This window comes from Syngnathus floridae, chromosome 5, assembly GCF_059516105.1.
Source record: "Syngnathus floridae isolate MCC-2025c chromosome 5, RoL_Sflo_1.0, whole genome shotgun sequence".
In the NCBI taxonomy this organism is placed as follows: domain Eukaryota; kingdom Metazoa; phylum Chordata; class Actinopteri; order Syngnathiformes; family Syngnathidae; genus Syngnathus; species Syngnathus floridae.
Window position 1 is genome coordinate 7,946,035 of NC_142417.1, and position 18,292 is coordinate 7,964,326.

The following is an 18,292-nucleotide window of genomic DNA, read 5'->3' on the forward strand; positions in this document are numbered from 1 at the left end:
GTTCAGTTATTACACAAACATGAACATGATGCAGACCAGATTGCCTCACTCAACTCACTAACTCCTGAATCATTAGTTTTGGTATGAGTATAACTAGTATGATGTGTGGGAATTGTAGTAGTTAAGCAATGTGTTACACCTTTTAGTTCCAAATGATAGAAATTCAGTAGTGTGGGTAAGTTGCGTTTTGTGTGTGGGACAATTTCAGTAAAAGTGTATTTCTGTTGTGTGTTTTGAAAGCAATGTTGTAAATCAATTTAAAAACACCCAAGCAAATCAGAATTACATTTAAACAAGAAGTTTAATGTGCATGATTATGTTCAGTGTCCACTACGGATGGTTTGCTTTACAGCCGTCTTTGTATCTTTTTGACCCAAGTGTCTTGCCGTAGTACGATGATGTCACGATTTAGCCATTTTTAATTCTTTGGCGGGTTTGTCAGTTTATTTTTTGGATTCTGTTTATTCCGTTCCTTTGGTAAAGAAGAGACAAAATGGAGCGGTATGTATTAGATTGTACTTGTAATACCTACTGAAACATGTTACCATCTATTTGCCAAACGGATTTTTATTTTTTTTACAACAAAGCTTGTGTTTTCGATAATGCTAGTCGAAGAGAAGTGGCGTATCTTGTCCGTTGTAGCTCTTGTTGACGTACTGGAACTTTTGAGTAGTGTAATGTAGTACCGCAGATACTTTTCTTACGAAGGACTTGTGAAAGTAATTTAATAGTCAGGACTAAAGTTTTACTTCAAAGTAGACTAAGGAGTCTTGGAGTCGATATAAGTACATAAGCAACAAAATACTGTCAAGCACACAACCGTTCAAATGTTTGGGGTCACCCACACAATTTTGTGTTTTCCATGGAAACTAACATAATAGCACAAGGGATTTCTAATCATCTATTAACCTTCTAACACAAGGATGAGAGGCAAAGCGTTTTGTTTGACAACTAGACCAGTCCAGTTGCATTCCATTAAATTGTTCTGAGAATAAAATTATCTCAAGTTCTTCATTGCTGAAGTATGTTTTTAATTCACTTTAGTCCCACAGATGCAAGTACTTTACAAATATTGAATTCATAAGAAGCTGTATGCATTTCAACATATTTTGTATTTATTGTGTATGCGCTTTAACATACTCAACATTTCTTTATATTTGTGACTGGGGCCAGTGGAAGAAAGAGTAAAGTCAAGAGCAGGATGTCTGAGATGCCCATGCGAATGCAAGACTCCAACAGAATGAGCACCGTGTACACAACTCCCCGAAGGTTGGTTCTTTTTATTTAAAAAAACAAACAAACAACTCCTTAGTTATAGGGCTGGGCAATATGGCCTTGGAATAAAATCTTTGGAATTTCTTTCACTTCAGCTTCAAAACGGTATTTTCCCCAGTGTTAACTTGCATCAAATTCCACAGAAATTATTAAAAAATGTGAAAATGTGTGCCTTCAAAACATGATAATACACATGGCCCATGATAAATCAACATTTTTAATGTTTAAATGTTTATCTTGAAATTAAAAAAAAAACAATAATCACAATTTACCAGCCTTGTTTTTATTGACAGTGAAAAGCCTTCAATGGGAAAGCTCAGCATGTCCAAATCACTGCTGCAGACATCTGAGAGGCAGTCCAGATTCTTTGGTCAACGGTATGTGAACAACAGAAATGGTGTTAGCAATCAGCGTCATTTTTTTTCCCCCAATATTATGGAGCCTTAGTATGTACTGACTTTTAGGACACCCTGCATAGAGTCCATACAGTATTGTATAACTTATTTTGTTGTTGTTGAGTGCAGCGTAAGTGGAGCCAGTATGCCACGCAGCAGCTCCGTTTATGGCTTTGGAGGACCCGAGAAACTCAAAGATACACGGCCTCTGCATGACAAAGCCTATGTTCAGCAGTGCATCAAACAGCTGCATGAGGTAGGTTTGTTTGTGGCAATGTGTCTGCATCCAACATGTTATGATGATTACAAACGCTTGGCCACCACAAAATCTGGAAACTACTAATCAGAGGAAAATTGTTTTACATACTCAATTTAACAGTCATCCAATCAGAGCTAAATCTATTTGTATCTTCACTATTAATAAAAAATACAGCCTTCTCATCTCCCAGGCTTTTTCCCCCCACAGAGAATAGCTTGGAAAAGGCATCCTGGACACTACTAACCCAAACTGTAAACCTAAAATCAAAGATTTCAAATGTGGCACAGGACCTCCAATTTATTTGTTTTCTTTTGGATTTAGTTCCTGACAGAGCATGCCTACCATGTGGCACCCAAGATCCTCCAGTCACCATCCACCAAGGAGTTTGTCAAGATCTTTGAGTTCATCTATCGTCAGCTGGACCCTACTTTTCAAATGCCAACCTCCAAAGTGGAGGAGGAGGTTCCAGCTCTCCTCAAGTCACTCAGGTCACAAAATACCCTAGTTGCCACTCTCTGAGGGTTTTTTAAATTGATAAATTTAATGATAGTACAGGATGTTAAGTATGCTCTTAGGTATTTTGATAATTTGACACTTATGGCACGTTCAAGTTTAGGAATTTTAGATCTTGCTAAATATTTATTTCTTTCTCTCTATTTACGATGCAGGTATCCATTTGTTCTGTCCAAGTCCTCCTTGTATTCCGTGGGTGCTCCCCACACGTGGCCTCAGGCACTGGGTGCCCTTATGTGGTTAATTGACTGTGTCAAGGTGAGCAGCAGCCCTGGTTACATTATAAAAGAAAAAAAGGTTGGTTTTGTAATTGATATCCGAAATATTTCTGTTCTCCGTCGCCAGGTCCATAGAAACCTGAACCAGCAGACTCTGCTCTTCAGCGACTTCTGTGAAGACAGCGACAACATTGATGACAGCGCAGACTACAACAAGGTATTTTGATTTACATTGACTGGACAATTCATCTGGTCAACCATTTTCTAAAGTCCTGTTTTGAGACATTAGTTTGTGATGGCTTTTTTACATGCTGCTAGCATGGTCTTAAGAATGGTCCAATTTTTCCCTTTACACGGTCACTTGGTAAATAGCCTCGATAAAATACTTCACATGAAAAAATTGCATTGCAGCCCAAAGTCCCCTTCATAACACTACACATATTCTCCCAGAACAATGCCACCTTTAAGCATAGCCAGAACGATATACTACAGTACGTTTTTTTATTTAAATATTATCATTGGAAGGTTTGTTCCAAAGCATTCTAATTTCTACTCGAATTGTCGTTGACTCTAAAATTATGCTTATTTTCATCGACTGTTTTGGAAAATCGTAGAATTATTTGCGTAATCATTTGGAATACAGTATACGGGACTCATGGAAACGTAAATGATTGGTGGGTTGGATTAAAAAAAAAAAAAAAAAGGAGCTGGTCATACTTTGCCCACTCCTGAGTCTAATGTATGTTTTAAAGAGCTGTATGTTTACAGAGCCTTGAACTGATTTAGTAGGTGCCAGAAGATGAACTTTTATTCATTTAGATTCCAGTGGGGTGCTCATTTTATTCAAAACATTCTCCTGTCTGCAGCTTTTCCTCAACTACACAGCAACCACATACAGAAAATTCATGCAGGAAGAGGACACCTATGAGGAAGACGATGATGCCTTCATCTTTGAATTGAGTAAGGTCTATTTGAAGCAGCGGGTTATATTAATTTAGAGGAATAGAACGTAATAACATTTATATTTTACTGCCAGTGTATTTTGGGTGTACTCTTGTGTGATGGGATGCTGTCTTTGTTCATGTCTCTTTGTTTGCATTCTTCCGCATATATGTACGGTATCTCCATTTGTTTATGTGTGTGTTGATGCGTGCTTTCACAGAGAAACTGTGGGGTTATGATGAAGAGCTGCTGGTTTCCATGGAGCAGAAGCACAAGATACTGATGGAAGAGATTGAACAACTGGAGAAAGAAAACCCAAAGGTCATTATCACCCGGAAATAAGACTATTTTATTGTGACTTTGCATTAAGTTTGCATTTCTCATACGGCGCGCGTCATCAAGTGTATGATCAGGGGGAATAGTTATAGTAAGCTCATTTGCCATTCATTTTATGACCAGCAAACGCATCTCTCTTCCCTAACAGGACCGCCTACAGGTCAAGAGGATGGAGCAGATGAAGCTGCAGTCAGACCTCCAGAAGCTGCGTGATTATCACGCCCAACTGGAGGCCTTCCAAGCAAATAAAGAGAAAAAGTACTCTGAGCTGGGCGATGAGTTGAACCTCGCTGGTAAACAGAAAAAAAACAGCAAAATATGTTCTTTCCTTACATCATTTCCCACAGAGCCTAACCGCTTTTCCTTTGCTTCTTCTCTGCAGTCAGTACTCTGGAGTCTCTGAAACTCGAGAAGGCAGAGCTGCAAAAGGTCCTGCAAAACCAAAAGTATACCCCGGCTGATGTAGAGCGGATCAACCAGGAGAAGCGTGAGCTTCTGCAAGTCATCACGAGTCAAAGCAAAACTCTGGAACAAGCCCTGCAGTACAAGCAGAATGAAGAGATCGCACTAGCCAAAAGCAAAGAGAAGGTATTTCCATTCAGTGATGACGGACCATAACTGTAATTACCTCTGCTCATAGGCACTGGGTAGGTTGTTTTACCGGTGGAGCTGTAACCTTGCTATTATTGTGACTGTCCTTTCCCATAAACATTCCAGGTTGAGTTGAAGCTAAACGAGTACCACAATATCGCCCGCAAACTGAAGCTGATACCAACGTCTGCGGAAAACGCCTGTGGCCATGACTTTGAACTTAGGCCTTTTGAATGCGGACCTGGGAATGTCCACCTCAACTCACAGACACAGGTAAGGTACTCAATGGATTTGATAGTTTTGCTCTTAACCGCTTTGTGTGTCACGTTGTAGGTTCTTTTGAGAAAGCTGACCAACAATGTGGAGGAAGATCGCAATCTCCTGTCCAATAGCAAATTCAGCCTGGAGGAGTCTTATGAACAGGTGCTCCTTATGCCTTTTGTCTGGACACATGCGCGCACACAAGGAAAAATGGATGTGCATTCTGTGTATGGTGCTCTTCAGATGAGTAACACCACACAAAATGCCTTCTAAATACATAAAGAAAATGTATTTGTTGTTGTTAAGACATTCACTCACTTTGACAGCTATATGTAACTTCAAAGGCAGCCAGAGAATGTGTTTAAAAAATAATTAAAAACATATTCACAGATGGTCAGGAAGTATTGTTATGCGATTGTGTAACGCTGTTTGCCTTTAAATGTCGATTGTCTGTGTAGCTCGTAAATCATCCAGATTATGCTAATGCAGAAAACATGGATCAGGGCAACTGTTTGTGTCTGTTTATGTCAATTTTAGCTTTATTTTTTATCTCAACAAATGTTATTGTTTAGTAAAATGTTAGTCTTCTGTCAATGGAACTGCAACAAACACTACTTAACAATACCTGTAGCACAGTTGAGGGTTCAAATTGAGGTGGTAACTACTTTGTCTCTGCTTTAGGTGATCTCCAACATCTTTGACAAGGAAAATGACCAGAAGCAGTTGAGAGAGCAGATCCGCAAGGTGGATGACCGCTGGGACGCCAGCCGGAAGGTTTGAATTCCGTACACCTGCCACCTGGAGCAGCCGTATAAGTGCCTCTGATGTATGTGACACACTGTGTGCATGTGTGATTAGGAGGAAGAGCGGGAGGACAAAGAGTGGGCAAAGGAGGTGGAGACGGTGGAACGCAATCGCAATCTTCTGAAGGAGAAGGTGAACAGTGGTTACGAGGAAGCCATGCAGGAGAATAAGGCGCTGAAGCAACAGTGAGTGGCTCGGACGGTGGGCGCATGATTAGGGATGCTCGTGAGATCAATACAAAAACTGTGTCAATTAGTCCCCCTTCATTTTGGAGCACTAACGGCGGTATATAGACAAGACCCAACTTCTGTGTTTTTTATACAAGAAGTCAAAAAGTGAATTTTCCCATAACGTCCCCTTTAAATGATCACTTGTGTCATTGAGGTACCAAATGGTGCTGCTGGAGACCAATGAGGAGAAAAAAACGGTCTGCAACAACCTCATGAGTGTGTTCACCATAGCAACAGACCACCTGTCTGCCACAGAGGTAACGCTCTCGCATTCCTGTTCACGTTTTGTCCTTCCAGCACACTCCAGGAAGCAGACGCAAGTGTCTTAAGTGCTGTTTCATGTTGCTGCTGTGTCACAGAATTGCCTGAAGGACCTGCTCAGCCAGGGGCAGCATTGCTACTCCAAGGCGCTGGAGGATGATGAGAAGACCGTGCAGGGGCTTAAGAAGATGGTGGATGACTTCAAGTTGAAGGTGCAAAACTCCCTTGAAGATTAAAAAACGTACCGATTTGGGGATTGTTTATAAAGGAATTGTTTTATTGTGTTCTGTTAACCTGTTGTGAGTATTAACACGTATTTGAAATAAAAAGTTATTGTAGCCCCGTGGTGTTGCTTGAACCCAAATCTAATGGCACTTACATTAGGTGCGGGAAGCTGAGTACTCTTGTGTCGCTTGTGCTGCCTAATAGAGTGGGCGTAGAAGAAGAATTTGCCTTCAAAATGTCTTGGGTTGCTTTCTAAATGCTTTTCATTGAGCCCCTCTAGATTATTGTTCTTTTTTAGTGAAAGGTGAAATGAATGCAGCAAGACCAACAAACAACCTGGACCATGAAGTGAAGGCTAAGGTTTAATTCTGCAGCTGTGTGCTAATACTTTTGATTTTCTGGAAATGGAGATACTGTGCAAAAAAATGCCATCCATTCATTCTCAACCTGACCAAGTACCTTATTTGGTAAAAGAAGACCAAACCAGCGAGACTGGCAAATAACACAGCACCTGCGGTGAATGGTAAGTTATATTTACATTTATGCCACATTGTTCCTTTACCTTTGAACAGCGGGAAAAAAAAAAGGAACTGCAATATCATCTGTTGGCAAGCTCATCAAGAGTCTAAACTGAGTCCCAACAAACAAGCAGCAACTGAAGTGAAAGCTAAGGTACATATACACGATTATATGTCTTGTCCAAGTACTTAACATAAAATGTCGTCTGATCTCAACCCAATGAAGTATGTTTTGGGGTTTGCGTGTGTGTGGTAAAAACTACACAATTGTTAATGCAAGTGCTGCTTCATGTCACTGCTAGCATGTAATACCTTCTGCAGATGTGACAAAACCAAAAATGGTTTAGCAGTCACTTTTCAATGGCATTTGCGTTCCAGCCACTGAGAGTCTCCACGTCAACGTTATGATGCAACTGCTAATCAGAGGCAGAGATGAGATTTTTCACTGCATGCAAAACACAGTGGTGCACTCATTAAAAGCACAAGAAAGAATGTCTATTACCAACTTCTTCAAACTGCAGTTCACATTCAGTAAGTATTTGTGGCCACAAACCGCAGTAGCAGACTAAGTCGTTGTTTTGTGAAACAACATCCGTTAGTAGTTCAGAAGGACTGGGGAGGACTCACAAAACCTTTCAAATTAATTTGAGTGTTCATCATCAATGAATGAAGATAATACATTCTCACAATTGTGATCAAATGTAAAAAATAAAAAAAAACACCCTCAAAGTAAAACCAGGTCAACTATAACAGGGTTGAAGTAATTGTGATCCTGAAAATAAAAAGAAATATACTTTTAAATATTAAAATATAATCATGATTAATGTTACCACAAATGAAAATAAGAGTTCTGTCATGTTTGGGTAATTAGTAATTTAATACCATTCATACAAAAAGTTAGACTGAGCAAAAAAAAAAAAAGTCTCATGGGATTTAAGGCTTGACTGATACATTGGGGGGGTGGCTGAGAAAATTTTACATAAACAAATCTATTTAAAATATCAAATAGAATGCTTGGATTAGTTGGGACTGCACTTGGCATTTCATGTCTTTGGTGACAAGTGTTGCCTTGATGATATCACAACAGCTTCCTGTCTTGTGCTGCTTTGCTTATCGGGACAGCATGCAGATAGTTATGTATTATTATTTATTTATTTATTCTAGTTTGTGTTCTCAGTGTAGGAGATCCATCCAGATGTTTAAAAAAAAACAACTATTGTGTGTGTGTGTCTGTCAATATGTTCCAGATTAGATGTAGCCTCAGCATGTGGCAGCTTTTTTTTTTATATGATCCAACTTTACTATCTCCCCCGAGTAAAATGTTACAATGTACAGCTGTACACTGCACACATAGAACACAATAAAACTATAGTGCAACACAATCGATGTACGAGCAGTCAGAAAATAACACAATAAAACAAATAGTTTGGCTGCTGAAGCAGTTCATTGGGGTCTCATATTGACAGGCCCGTCCTTACAATGCCCACAACAATTTCCGAGAAACAATGTCAGCTGCACAGTTTAGAGCCTCAGTGTAACCCTGGAACAGATGACTTCTAGATTTGTATTTATAAATTAACTTTGTCAAGTTGGAAAAGGTTGAGGTGTGGCATGAAGGTCAATGATGTGCTAATCTGTGTGAGAAAGTATTCGCTTCTCAGCATATGGCATCACTTATGTGAATGAATGCAAGGCCAAAGCAAGCATGTCCTGCTATTGTGAAGCGCCTGCCGCATCCCAACGCTCATGAAGCATCCAGGACTATTCTTGGATTATTATCTTTTTTTTTTATTTTCCTGGGGTAAAGGAGACTTTCACTGATACTTTAGAGGGGAGGGGAGAAAAATATCACACAGCGTATTTTTCTTTTCCCTTACAATGCACTACAAGAACATTTACTTCCAACCATGACTAAAACATCATCTACTGAGAATTTTACATCTATTACGCATACTAATATGACAACACAAACAATATCTTACCAATAATACATAGACTAATATTAAAACCATAATGGATACTCTAATATAACCAGAACTACTGCTACTACCACTACAAAAACAAAAGACTACTGTTTTTGAACTACTTCGCTTTTAATTTACTGTATATTGTACAACAATTACTACTACGAGCACAGAAGCTAACGCCATCTCCTACTACCTTACACCAATAAATATGAAACAAGTTCTACTGGTGTGTGTCTGCGTGTATGTGCGTGCGCTCCACACCAACCGTCCTGGCATATATCATGTTTCCGTCCGTGCCGTCTCTGCCTGGCTTGGGGGTCACAAAGGTCATGCGAGGGGTCATCCGAAGGTGGTTGTCGACGAAGAAAGGTCGCGGCAAGATTATGAGTGTGTTATGTTTGAACTGTTTGCTCCCTGTTTTTGCTCCGTGAGTCATTCTATGTTTTAGTCGTGGGCTTCGTTTGAGCCTGGCTTCACCCACCTGAAGCTGAAACAGATGTCTGACAACGAACTGGCAGCCCATAAATACCCGAGGAGATATTGTTACAATCTTACTCAATTTTCTCTTTTATTTGGTTGACAATTTCGATGGTTATCCATTTTTTCATTGGTGTGTGTGTGTAGAGTTCCTAATTTTGCACACTCATTGGCCACAACATTAGGAACTCTACAATCTAATGAAATTCTAGATTAGAATGCTCTGTTATGTTTTTAATGTTTTGAAACTGTCTAAGTCGTAAATACTAAATGCATCTATCTTTTGATCCCTTTTACATAAATGTTTTTGTGACTAGGGTCACACGTGCTGCAGGTCACCCAAACTGACTTCGAGGTACACCTTGGACTGGTCGCCAGCCATTCGCAGTGTAAGTAAATAAGGAAGCCAAAATACATTGACAGCAAATTATCTTTTTAACATTCGTGACTCATTCTCAACAAGTATAAAATGAAGTTTAATTCAAAGTTGTCTGTTTTCTCAGAATTTCAGCCTCTCAACAGTAAATATTCTCAGATTTCCACTGACCTCCGTGAAAGCAGTTCTTCGTACTTTTTCAAAATAACATATTTGCAAACATCTGCTTTTACTTTGGAAAACAATGATCAACATTTTCTGAATTGCTACAGACCAGCTAGTGCATTTTCTGCACAGTTAATTTCAAATAATGTCATGTTTTAGAACAAAGACGGGAATTAAAAAAAAAATCAATCCGATTAATCAGTTAAATCAATCAACAAAAACTTGTGTGTTTGGGTGTGTCTCTGTATCTTTTGATTTACTCAATATGATTCCAGATAGTTTATGATGGGTAAGTTCTCTTCCCATTGTATTAAAACAGTCTTTGTTGGCCGCCCACTTTAGACCATCCTTCTCTTTTTCATTTCTCACCGTGCGTTTTCCCCACAGATGAAAATGAGAAAACATTTGGGCAACGTCGTCCGAGGACTCGTTGCCTCCAGCGTTTGCAGACCATCACTAGATTTATGGGCCCGTGGATCAGCGGTATGTGCTCTTTTGGCATGTTCTCTCACTCCTACTGCCATTTGGCTCCTGGACCATCACTTTGCTATGTGTTGCATTACGTAGTGTCCTCTATGTGAATGTCATCTGTATGTATGTGTATGAGTGTGTGTTTAGGGAAGGCAGAACATGTGAACCTTTTGCCACAGGTCTAGATATAGTAAGTGCTGGTCAAAAAATGTGAAAGACTATACTCATAGAAAACAACCTTGGCTTAATAACATTTGGATTGGGGGAGATGAGCGCCTCTGAAGATTACAGCCATTTTTCCCTTCAGACGGGAGATGAATGGGAAGTCGAGGTCTGCCTTGCCTCTTGGGGCACACACACACACAACAGTGCATTGTACATAGTGTTTACAGAGGAGATTAGAGCAGTTCCACTATGTACCTCACCTCCCAAATGTGGAAACCATGAGAGGAATGCACGACAGCAGCGGCATTGCACTGACAGCGTATGCCACGTGCATCACATTTCTCACCTTTTATCGGCCGGCCCGCGGGGACGCTGATCCGAATCTTCCTGAATAATATTTTGTGTTTTCCCACACGACCGCTTGACAACATTGGGTATAAAGTGTTCATCTCAGAATGTTCTGGGAAAACTAGAGAAGTGAGTTTTATAAGTGATGGCACACAGGAAAAGTACTATAGAACCAGAAACAAAAGCTAACAGGAAAGGGTTCAGCAGCTCACAAGCCAAACAATACAATTAAATAATAATAAAAAAACATGACTTTATTGTCATAGCTTTTTCTTCTAAACTAAAAATAATAATAGTATTCTTTTAATATTATACACCTTTTCTTATTTATACTTATCTCTTGAAGAAAAATGATTTTAGTTTTCTATTTTTTCCCCCAAATATTTTAACATTACTCTTAGATTTATTAGATTTTAGTTTTATATAATGAATTTAATTTAATTGTTTTAGTTAATTTCCCTTTACACTTGAACAACAGTTAAGTACCAGTATATGTAAAAAAAAAAAACGAAAAACAAATGATGCATCACAGGTGTGAGGACGACACCCAGTCCAACCCATTCTTAGGTTTCGTCTAAATATTTAATATTGCGGTCTAACGCCTCATAGATGATCTGGTTGCATTTTTTGACCGCAACTGTGACTCACTACATCTGTGAACACAAAGTTTCTTTCAAAGCTACCGGCTTTTCAAGAGAGCAAAAGTATTGGAACGGACGTAACAATATTTGATGGCATGCAGTAACCTTTCCTGCAAGCCTGTGCCCCATTGACTTCACTAGACTGATGCATCCTAAATTTGAAATGCTTTCTCAGGCTTTTACTGCAGCCTCTTTCTGTTCTTATTTCTGGCTGAAGAAGAAAGAAGAAATAAACAAGCCATACCATACGACGCAAACCACTCAGAATCAGAAAGCCAAATTGGGTTTTGCAAAGAAGTACACAAATAAGCCACATAGGTTTTGGAACAAAACTTAATGGACTGATGAGACCAAGATAAACCTCTACCAAAGTGATGGAAAGGCCAAAGTATGGAGAAAGAAAAGAAAAGATCTGCTTATGATCCAAAACACCCAAGCTCATCTGTAAAGCATGCTGGAGGGAATGACATTGCTTGGGCTTTGTCTGATCTTCATCTTTTGATCTGAAACCCAAATGTCTTCAGTATACAACAAAGACATTGTCCTTGCTGTTCCAATACTTTCGGGCGGGTAGGGGCTTACTGTCCAGGCAAAAAATATGTGTTTTAGCACCTGTCGGCCAAGTGATCCTCTAACGGAAATATGATCCTTCATTACAAGCTCGTTTGACACCCTGAACCAAAGAACAAGCGAGTCATTGCGCTAATGACACGATCCTCTCTCTAATTGCCTTCTCCTTTTACACACTGAAGCGTAATACAGCTTGTTCCTATCCTGTAGTAATACAGTCTTCACACTAGATGAAAATTTGGGTTAGGTGATGTGTCCTTAAAATAAATTTCAGATCTGATTTGTAATTTTTTTCCCCCTTTCATTTATAGAAATTGGCAACGTCAGATCATTATTTTACAAAATGAGTTTTTATGCTTTCTCATGAAAAAAAATGTTCCTTTGGTCACAAGATGTATGTAAGCATGATTAACATTTGTGGACATTACTATGTTCAGCAATTTAATATCCTACGCTGACCTGTCCAACATCATGGCTTGGCTGGTCCGTACGTACAGTGAATGCAACAAGAAGAAGAATATGCCGTTATTTTAAATATTGCTACTATTTTCCCTTCGAAAAATCTGACTTTTTTTTTTTTGTCCTAAAAAATATGACTTGCCAATATTCTGGGAATGTATACCGCACTCATTAGTTTCACCAGTTATGACTTTCTCTCATTGTCGTCTCTTTTAATAACGTATTTTGAGCTTAGTTCGTCACTCGCCGGATTCAGAAATCCAATGTTTTTTGTTCTCAGAATAGAGGTCACACTCTAATTCTGATGGTGTTCAAATTCTTCATGTTTGAACCCATAGCAGAGACCTCAACATGGGTTAAAAATGAGCTGTTTTTGTTTAATTTTCTTGAAGTGGTGACATCTACAGCATACTGTCTCATAAACAAATGATAGATGCCTGCCCTTCCAAAAGTGGCTGTTATTTTATTTTTTAACCAAACAATGGCTTTATATTATACTCATGTTCTGGGCAGATGAAGCCACAGCTTGGTTTTATAAAAAGTGTCCCCACAGGTGGGAGTGTTTATTGTGAAGTTGTTGTTTATGGAAAACAAGATGCGTTCGTTCCAGCTATGAACACTAACAAAGGCCAGTTGAGGAGCGAATTTACTTTTCTTCATAGCTCAGTTCTGGAGCATTAATGAAATAAGATGCTTTTCTCCATATAATACAACAAATCTGAGATGTTTTGTGTTAGTTTGTTGATTTTTGGATGCGTTTGCCTGTCTTTAATTGGAATGAACGAAAAGATGTTTTGTCAGGAAGCAGGCCTTAGGCACAAAGAAAGATGCAACAATGCCAATTAACATGTTTTATAAAAACAAATAAATATGAATAAGTTAATACATCCATTGTTTTATAAATACACACTGTATGCTTGCTGTCTAGTAAAAAGTGTATCTCTAAATTTCATCTTTCTGACAAAAACAAAATTGACAATGAAAATAGGTGGAAAAGGGCCAAGAGCGATAAATAAAATGTGTTGTTCCTGGAGCAATAAAAATCAATCACGCTTAAATGTAAACGACTTCCGTGCAAATATATTATCTTTGTTTTTCTGGATTTTCTGGACTACACAAGACATCTGGAGACACATGGTTTTCATGTGTCAAGAAAAAAAATCTAATAAAATCGAGATGCATACATGCTTTTCATTAATGGAAGAAATGTTGTATTTCAAAACTGTACATGAAATTTGGAGATACTTTTTCACTGGACAGTAACAAAAAAATTGTATTGTAGACACACAAGAGAGTGTGTTGACCGTTATCCAACACATAGTTCAGGATGTTGTTCAGACACAAGCGCACTTTCTGGCCGAGTGCTTCTTGAGCGTGTGGTAGGCCAGGTTATCGTCCAGAAAGGACAGGTTGTCGTCAAACGCCACCGGGCGACAGCAGGCCTGCGGGGGCGCGTCCTTGGTGGGCAACCTCCCGCGGCGGGCCAGGTGGCGTAGAATCTTGTCATAATTAGTTTCTGACTTCCTGCAGGGTCCCGCGCAGTACCTGAAGATCATCTCCTCGCCCGAGCGGTAGCCTAAACCCAGGTCGGTCACGTTGAGGTGGACCTGCCGGAGCGCGCAGCCCGGAGTTTTCCGTCCCTTCAGACCGGGGTTTCTTTTCCGGCTCGACCCGGTCATTCTCTCCCGTTTGGGTCGAGACCTGATGCTCCTTGCAGTCTGGGATGACCCTGTAGGTGAGCTTCGTATTCTACTCACGGTCACCTTGATCAAATCCACTACTTTGTCAAAGTCCGCTGGGACAGGCTCCTCCATGATGTCTAAAGAAAAAACAGATTGTTGGCGGAATCATATTTTGAAGAGAACAAGAACATGTGAGTATTTTTCTTTCACCATCTCCCCTTTCTATTTCAACATTACCAACCATATTTTTACCATGGTTATCTGAATTTTTGACTCTCAGCATTCTCATTCCCAACATTTTAGACATGCAACAGTATATTGTGAATGCTGGTCTCACAGCATTCTGGCTGAAATACATTGATCGGGCAACTGTACCAACGTCTCTCCCAGCATTCCCACTTTTTTTTTTCCCGTAGTAACATGAGTGTGACAATCCCTTTACTCTCAACATTCTCCCAGTAAATGTTTGACTCTCAAGCCCATCCTTACAAGCGTCTCCCTGGTCGTCCACGTCCTTCTGACTGTTGCTGATGCCCTGCGAGGTGGCTGCCAGGCGAATTCGGAGCGGAGGGCTCTCCAGGGGCCTCTCCTCTGCTACGAGCAGCACCCCCGGGGGCCACGGGTCGGCGTGCACGGCTCCCAGCACAATCAAACAAGTGGTCAGGCTATGCCATAGCGTCATGGTCCGCTTGGGTCCGGCAGAGGGACATGGCGTGCCTCGGAACCAGCTGCTCTCATCCGGCAGAGAGAGGCGCTCCCAAAAGTAAATTCCTCCAATAAAAGGGGGGTAAAAAAATCCCTGTTTTGCAGAAGTCCGTCAGACGTGCATTCCCGCAGAGCTTAAATCCACACTGAAGAAGAACAGGAGGAGGGATGGGGTGTGTTGGTGACGTCTGGCCATCCATTTCCAGTGGGTGGAGACTCCACAGGTCAGACAAAAATGTGGTTCTAATCAGTGGAACATAACATGTGCTGCTACTCCACGTTGTTTTTTCATGACATTTGATACATCCTCATCAGAAATATACAGCTTCACATAAATCTGATATGTGATACAACATATTATGACTCAGTATTGTACAGGGTCATCTAACAAAAAAAGAAAAGGAGTAATCATACGCCTGAGCATAGATAGGACTTTTTGTTATATATTGTCTTCTGTAGTGGTATTGCAAAAAAAAAAAAAGACAAATGCAACATCATCCTTAAAATGCTCACTTGCCATGGGCCAACTTCTTAACTTAACTTGTACGTGTGCATTTTTGTGTACTCTATGTAATAGAGAAACTAGAGAACAACAGTGATGCTACCAAGAAGTGGATGTCCCTCCAAAATGGATGAAATAACAAGAAGAAAACCCAGTGTCCTGATCGCAACACTGAAGGAGCTGCAGGAATTTCAGGTAAGTGTTTAGTACATGTGACAGCAATCTCCCGTCTTTCTGTTTGGGCTGTGGGAAGGGTAGCAAGAAGGAAGTCGTTTATTACTAAGGAATACATCCAAGCCCAGCTACATTTTGCAAAAACAATCTCCCAAACCCATGTGAAGAAATGTGTTATTGTGCGATGTAACTAAGGTTGAACTTTTTGACCTGTTTAAGCTTGTTTATTTACTGTCCGAGGTATTGGGACCTGCCTAGCCTACAAATAGCAAATATTTGCATATAATTGATGCTGACTGAAATGCATTGGGGGAAAAACTATTACTACACCATAAAAATACTGGCCAAAAGGCTGATGAACATTCAATACACAGAAGCGAGCATGGGGAAACCTATAAATATATAAAGTCCAGCGTGATGCAAATCAGTGTCAATGTAGTGTGCCTTATAGAAGCCAAGTGATGCTAAATGTAGCGTGTCTCATCAGCCCGCAGCCCAAAGTTGCCTCAAGGAATAATTACGCGCCTCATTTACATCGACGATGTCACGTCACATTCTCAATTAACAAGAGACTAGAGTTCTGCACTTGGCACTTGAATGAAAACAAATCAGGCAGAAAGTTTCCTCACGTAGCCCAATAATAAGAATATAAAAGTATGCATTTAAATGCATTCATGTGCTGTTTTATGTTGTTACTTGCTGTATTGTTTTTTAACTAGAAAAATAGGGATCGATGTTAGAAAATTTCAACAATTCGTAGGATTTTAAGTTTAACAAACATCTGAATTAAACTCATTGCAGGAGCAAATAATGCCACTAGTGGACGCTGTTTACTGTTTTTTGATGCCTAGCCCAACTTTAAATTCTCATATTTGCAAGTAAAGAATTGCACTAGCTCTTTTTCTATTTCACATTTGTATTGAATTGTTATTAAATGTAATTATAGCTATGAAATATTATGAATGTAATCCAATACTTTTTTTATCAATCCTTTGATATTTATCCATTGTTAAAACAATTTCTATCGTTCTTTGAGAACATGTAAGTATGTTTTGTTTTATTCTTATACGCAATGACGTATTATTCCTAGAACCCTTAAACTTGTTATGTAATTGTGTTTATTTTTGTTTAGTTAATGTTTTGGTTTACTTGGGAATTGGGAGGGGGTGGGGGCTGACTGACTTCCAGTGTCAATCCAAAGGGTGCATTACGAATCCTTACAAATTGAATTCTTCTTTGGTTATTGTGGTTGACGCGTGTGGCTTCCATCTGCGTGCGTGGCCTGCGGTGCGCGGATTAGACGCTCGTTATCCTCTTAGCCCCTAAATGGCTCCGCGTTGCTGCATGCGTCCTTGGGTTGCCAAGTGTTGTGGACGCACACGCTGAAAGCACTAACACTTAAAAAAAAGAAAGACAACGCACTCGCGCGCCTGGCGTGCCCACCCATCTCGCGTCGATCGCGCGCATTACGCACGAAGGTGTCCCCCTCCCACACACACGTCTGTCTCTTTGCGCGCGCGCAGTGACGTTCCCAGCCCGACCTGATCTTTCGGACCCTAATCCCTATCAGCTCTCCATTGGGACGCTGCATCACCCCCACCCGAAGCCTCCGTAACTTTTGTGGTATTCTTAGTAATTGTCCCGTGTGAAGAGGTGGTACTTTGGAGTGCGTGTACGATGAGCATTTGAGAGCACTGGAGCGATGGCGAGCCGCAACTGCACACGGACGCGGACCTCTTTCTTACTGCACTTTGTCCTCTTTGCGATTTGCTGCTTGGCCACCCGCAGCACCGCCGCCAGGAGGTCCAGTGCCAGGAGAGCTGGTCAGTCAAACGGACAGGACGGAATGCTTATGTTCTTCGGGTTCCTGACCTAAAATCTCTTCCATCATTTAACTGGACGCCCAATTATGACTTTAACCAGGGTTCCCAAACTAGGGGTTGCAGGCCTAAAAATTGTCTTGAGTCAATTTTTATTCATGTTATCACGTAATTCATTTGTATTGTGTTCTGGTCATCTGCAAATTTTAATCTGAGATGGTTGGCTTCCTAAATGTATGTTTGATGCTGATTCAAAAATGTATTTTCTTTTTCTAGCACATCAGTTTTCTGCAATTGAGTAGCCTGCCTATTTTCTTTCTTTTTTTTTTACCCATAAAAGGTTGCGCAATACATTTTACATTTTGTTCTAATTTCTTCCCCCTTTTGCTGAAAAACCTGATTCAGAAATACTAAATGTATTGCTGTAATACATAGTATTATTATTATTATAATTATTAATATTATTAAAGCCTAATGTCCTAGACAAGAACAAGGGCAGATAAGTAAGCAGTGCAAAAAAGATCTAGAAAACTTGACTTGCATCTGATTGGGAAAAAAAAAAAAAAAATTGAAGCGTATGTTCATGGGAGTGCCATGAAAGATTTTTTTTTTCATCATTAAGACATTTTGTCTCTAAATCTGGCTATTGTATTGGAGGTGTGTGTGTGTATGTTTGTTTGCAAATATTGATTACAAGTTGTATTTGTCGCTTTATCTGTCTCTCTGTCTATCTAACTACTAGCCTGCCTTTCTGTCTGTCCGTCTGTCTGCCGAGTCCATTTAAACTCTAACCAAACCAAAACGCTAACCTAAACAGCAGCACCTATAAGAGCTCTCATGGAGTCTTAGCACATGTATGCAAGTTTAAGACAGGGATCTATCTCCAGTTCTCCAGGGCCGCTGTGCTGCATGTTTTAGATGTTTCCCTCTTCCTATGATGCG

The 18,292-nt window shown here is 40.0% G+C and overlaps 3 protein-coding genes across 7 annotated transcripts in view; 2 read left to right on the forward strand and 1 right to left on the reverse strand.

Moving 5' to 3' along the window:
• Window positions 1-349: 349 nt before the first annotated feature.
• On the forward strand, window positions 350-6,424 carry ndc80 (NDC80 kinetochore complex component). Its single transcript, XM_088375459.1, has 17 exons — window positions 350-501; window positions 1,174-1,269; window positions 1,569-1,652; window positions 1,800-1,926; window positions 2,251-2,417; window positions 2,598-2,700; window positions 2,788-2,877; window positions 3,527-3,620; window positions 3,823-3,923; window positions 4,087-4,231; window positions 4,321-4,526; window positions 4,656-4,802; window positions 4,863-4,952; window positions 5,472-5,564; window positions 5,649-5,779; window positions 5,979-6,081; window positions 6,184-6,424. The coding sequence occupies exons 1-17, from the start codon at window positions 494-496 to the stop codon at window positions 6,319-6,321; spliced, it is 1,923 nt and encodes a 640-aa protein (XP_088231585.1). The 5' UTR covers window positions 350-493; the 3' UTR covers window positions 6,322-6,424.
• A 175-nt stretch (window positions 6,425-6,599) lies between these two features.
• egflam (EGF-like, fibronectin type III and laminin G domains) overlaps window positions 6,600-18,292 on the forward strand; it is a 28,439-nt gene continuing 16,746 nt past the window's right edge. Inside the window, exons 1-7 of one of the 4 annotated variants that reach the window (XM_088375458.1) lie at window positions 6,600-6,982; window positions 7,207-7,359; window positions 9,590-9,661; window positions 10,201-10,296; window positions 13,998-14,340; window positions 14,960-15,078; window positions 15,432-15,551. Coding sequence is in view for 1 of the 4 variants with exons in the window: in XM_088375454.1 (XP_088231580.1) it covers window positions 17,233-17,353 (121 nt within the window). In the remaining 3 variants the exon portion in view is untranslated. Of the gene's footprint in view, window positions 6,983-7,206; window positions 7,360-9,589; window positions 9,662-10,200; window positions 10,297-13,997; window positions 15,079-15,431; window positions 15,552-17,023; window positions 17,354-18,292 lie in introns of those variants that run through there. The other 3 variants (XM_088375455.1, XM_088375457.1, XM_088375454.1) reach the window with 3 other exon arrangements.
• LOC148397878 (glial cell line-derived neurotrophic factor-like) lies at window positions 13,464-15,178 on the reverse strand. Of its 2 annotated transcripts, none has more exons than XM_088375461.1 (2): window positions 14,641-15,178; window positions 13,464-14,315 (listed from the first exon to the last, which is right to left on the reverse strand). In XM_088375461.1, the coding sequence occupies exons 1-2, from the start codon at window positions 14,829-14,831 to the stop codon at window positions 13,802-13,804; spliced, it is 705 nt and encodes a 234-aa protein (XP_088231587.1). In that variant the 5' UTR covers window positions 14,832-15,178; the 3' UTR covers window positions 13,464-13,801. The 2 variants fall into 2 exon arrangements, with proteins under 2 accessions (XP_088231587.1, XP_088231586.1); XM_088375460.1 differs by having other exon boundaries at window positions 13,464-14,286; window positions 14,639-15,178.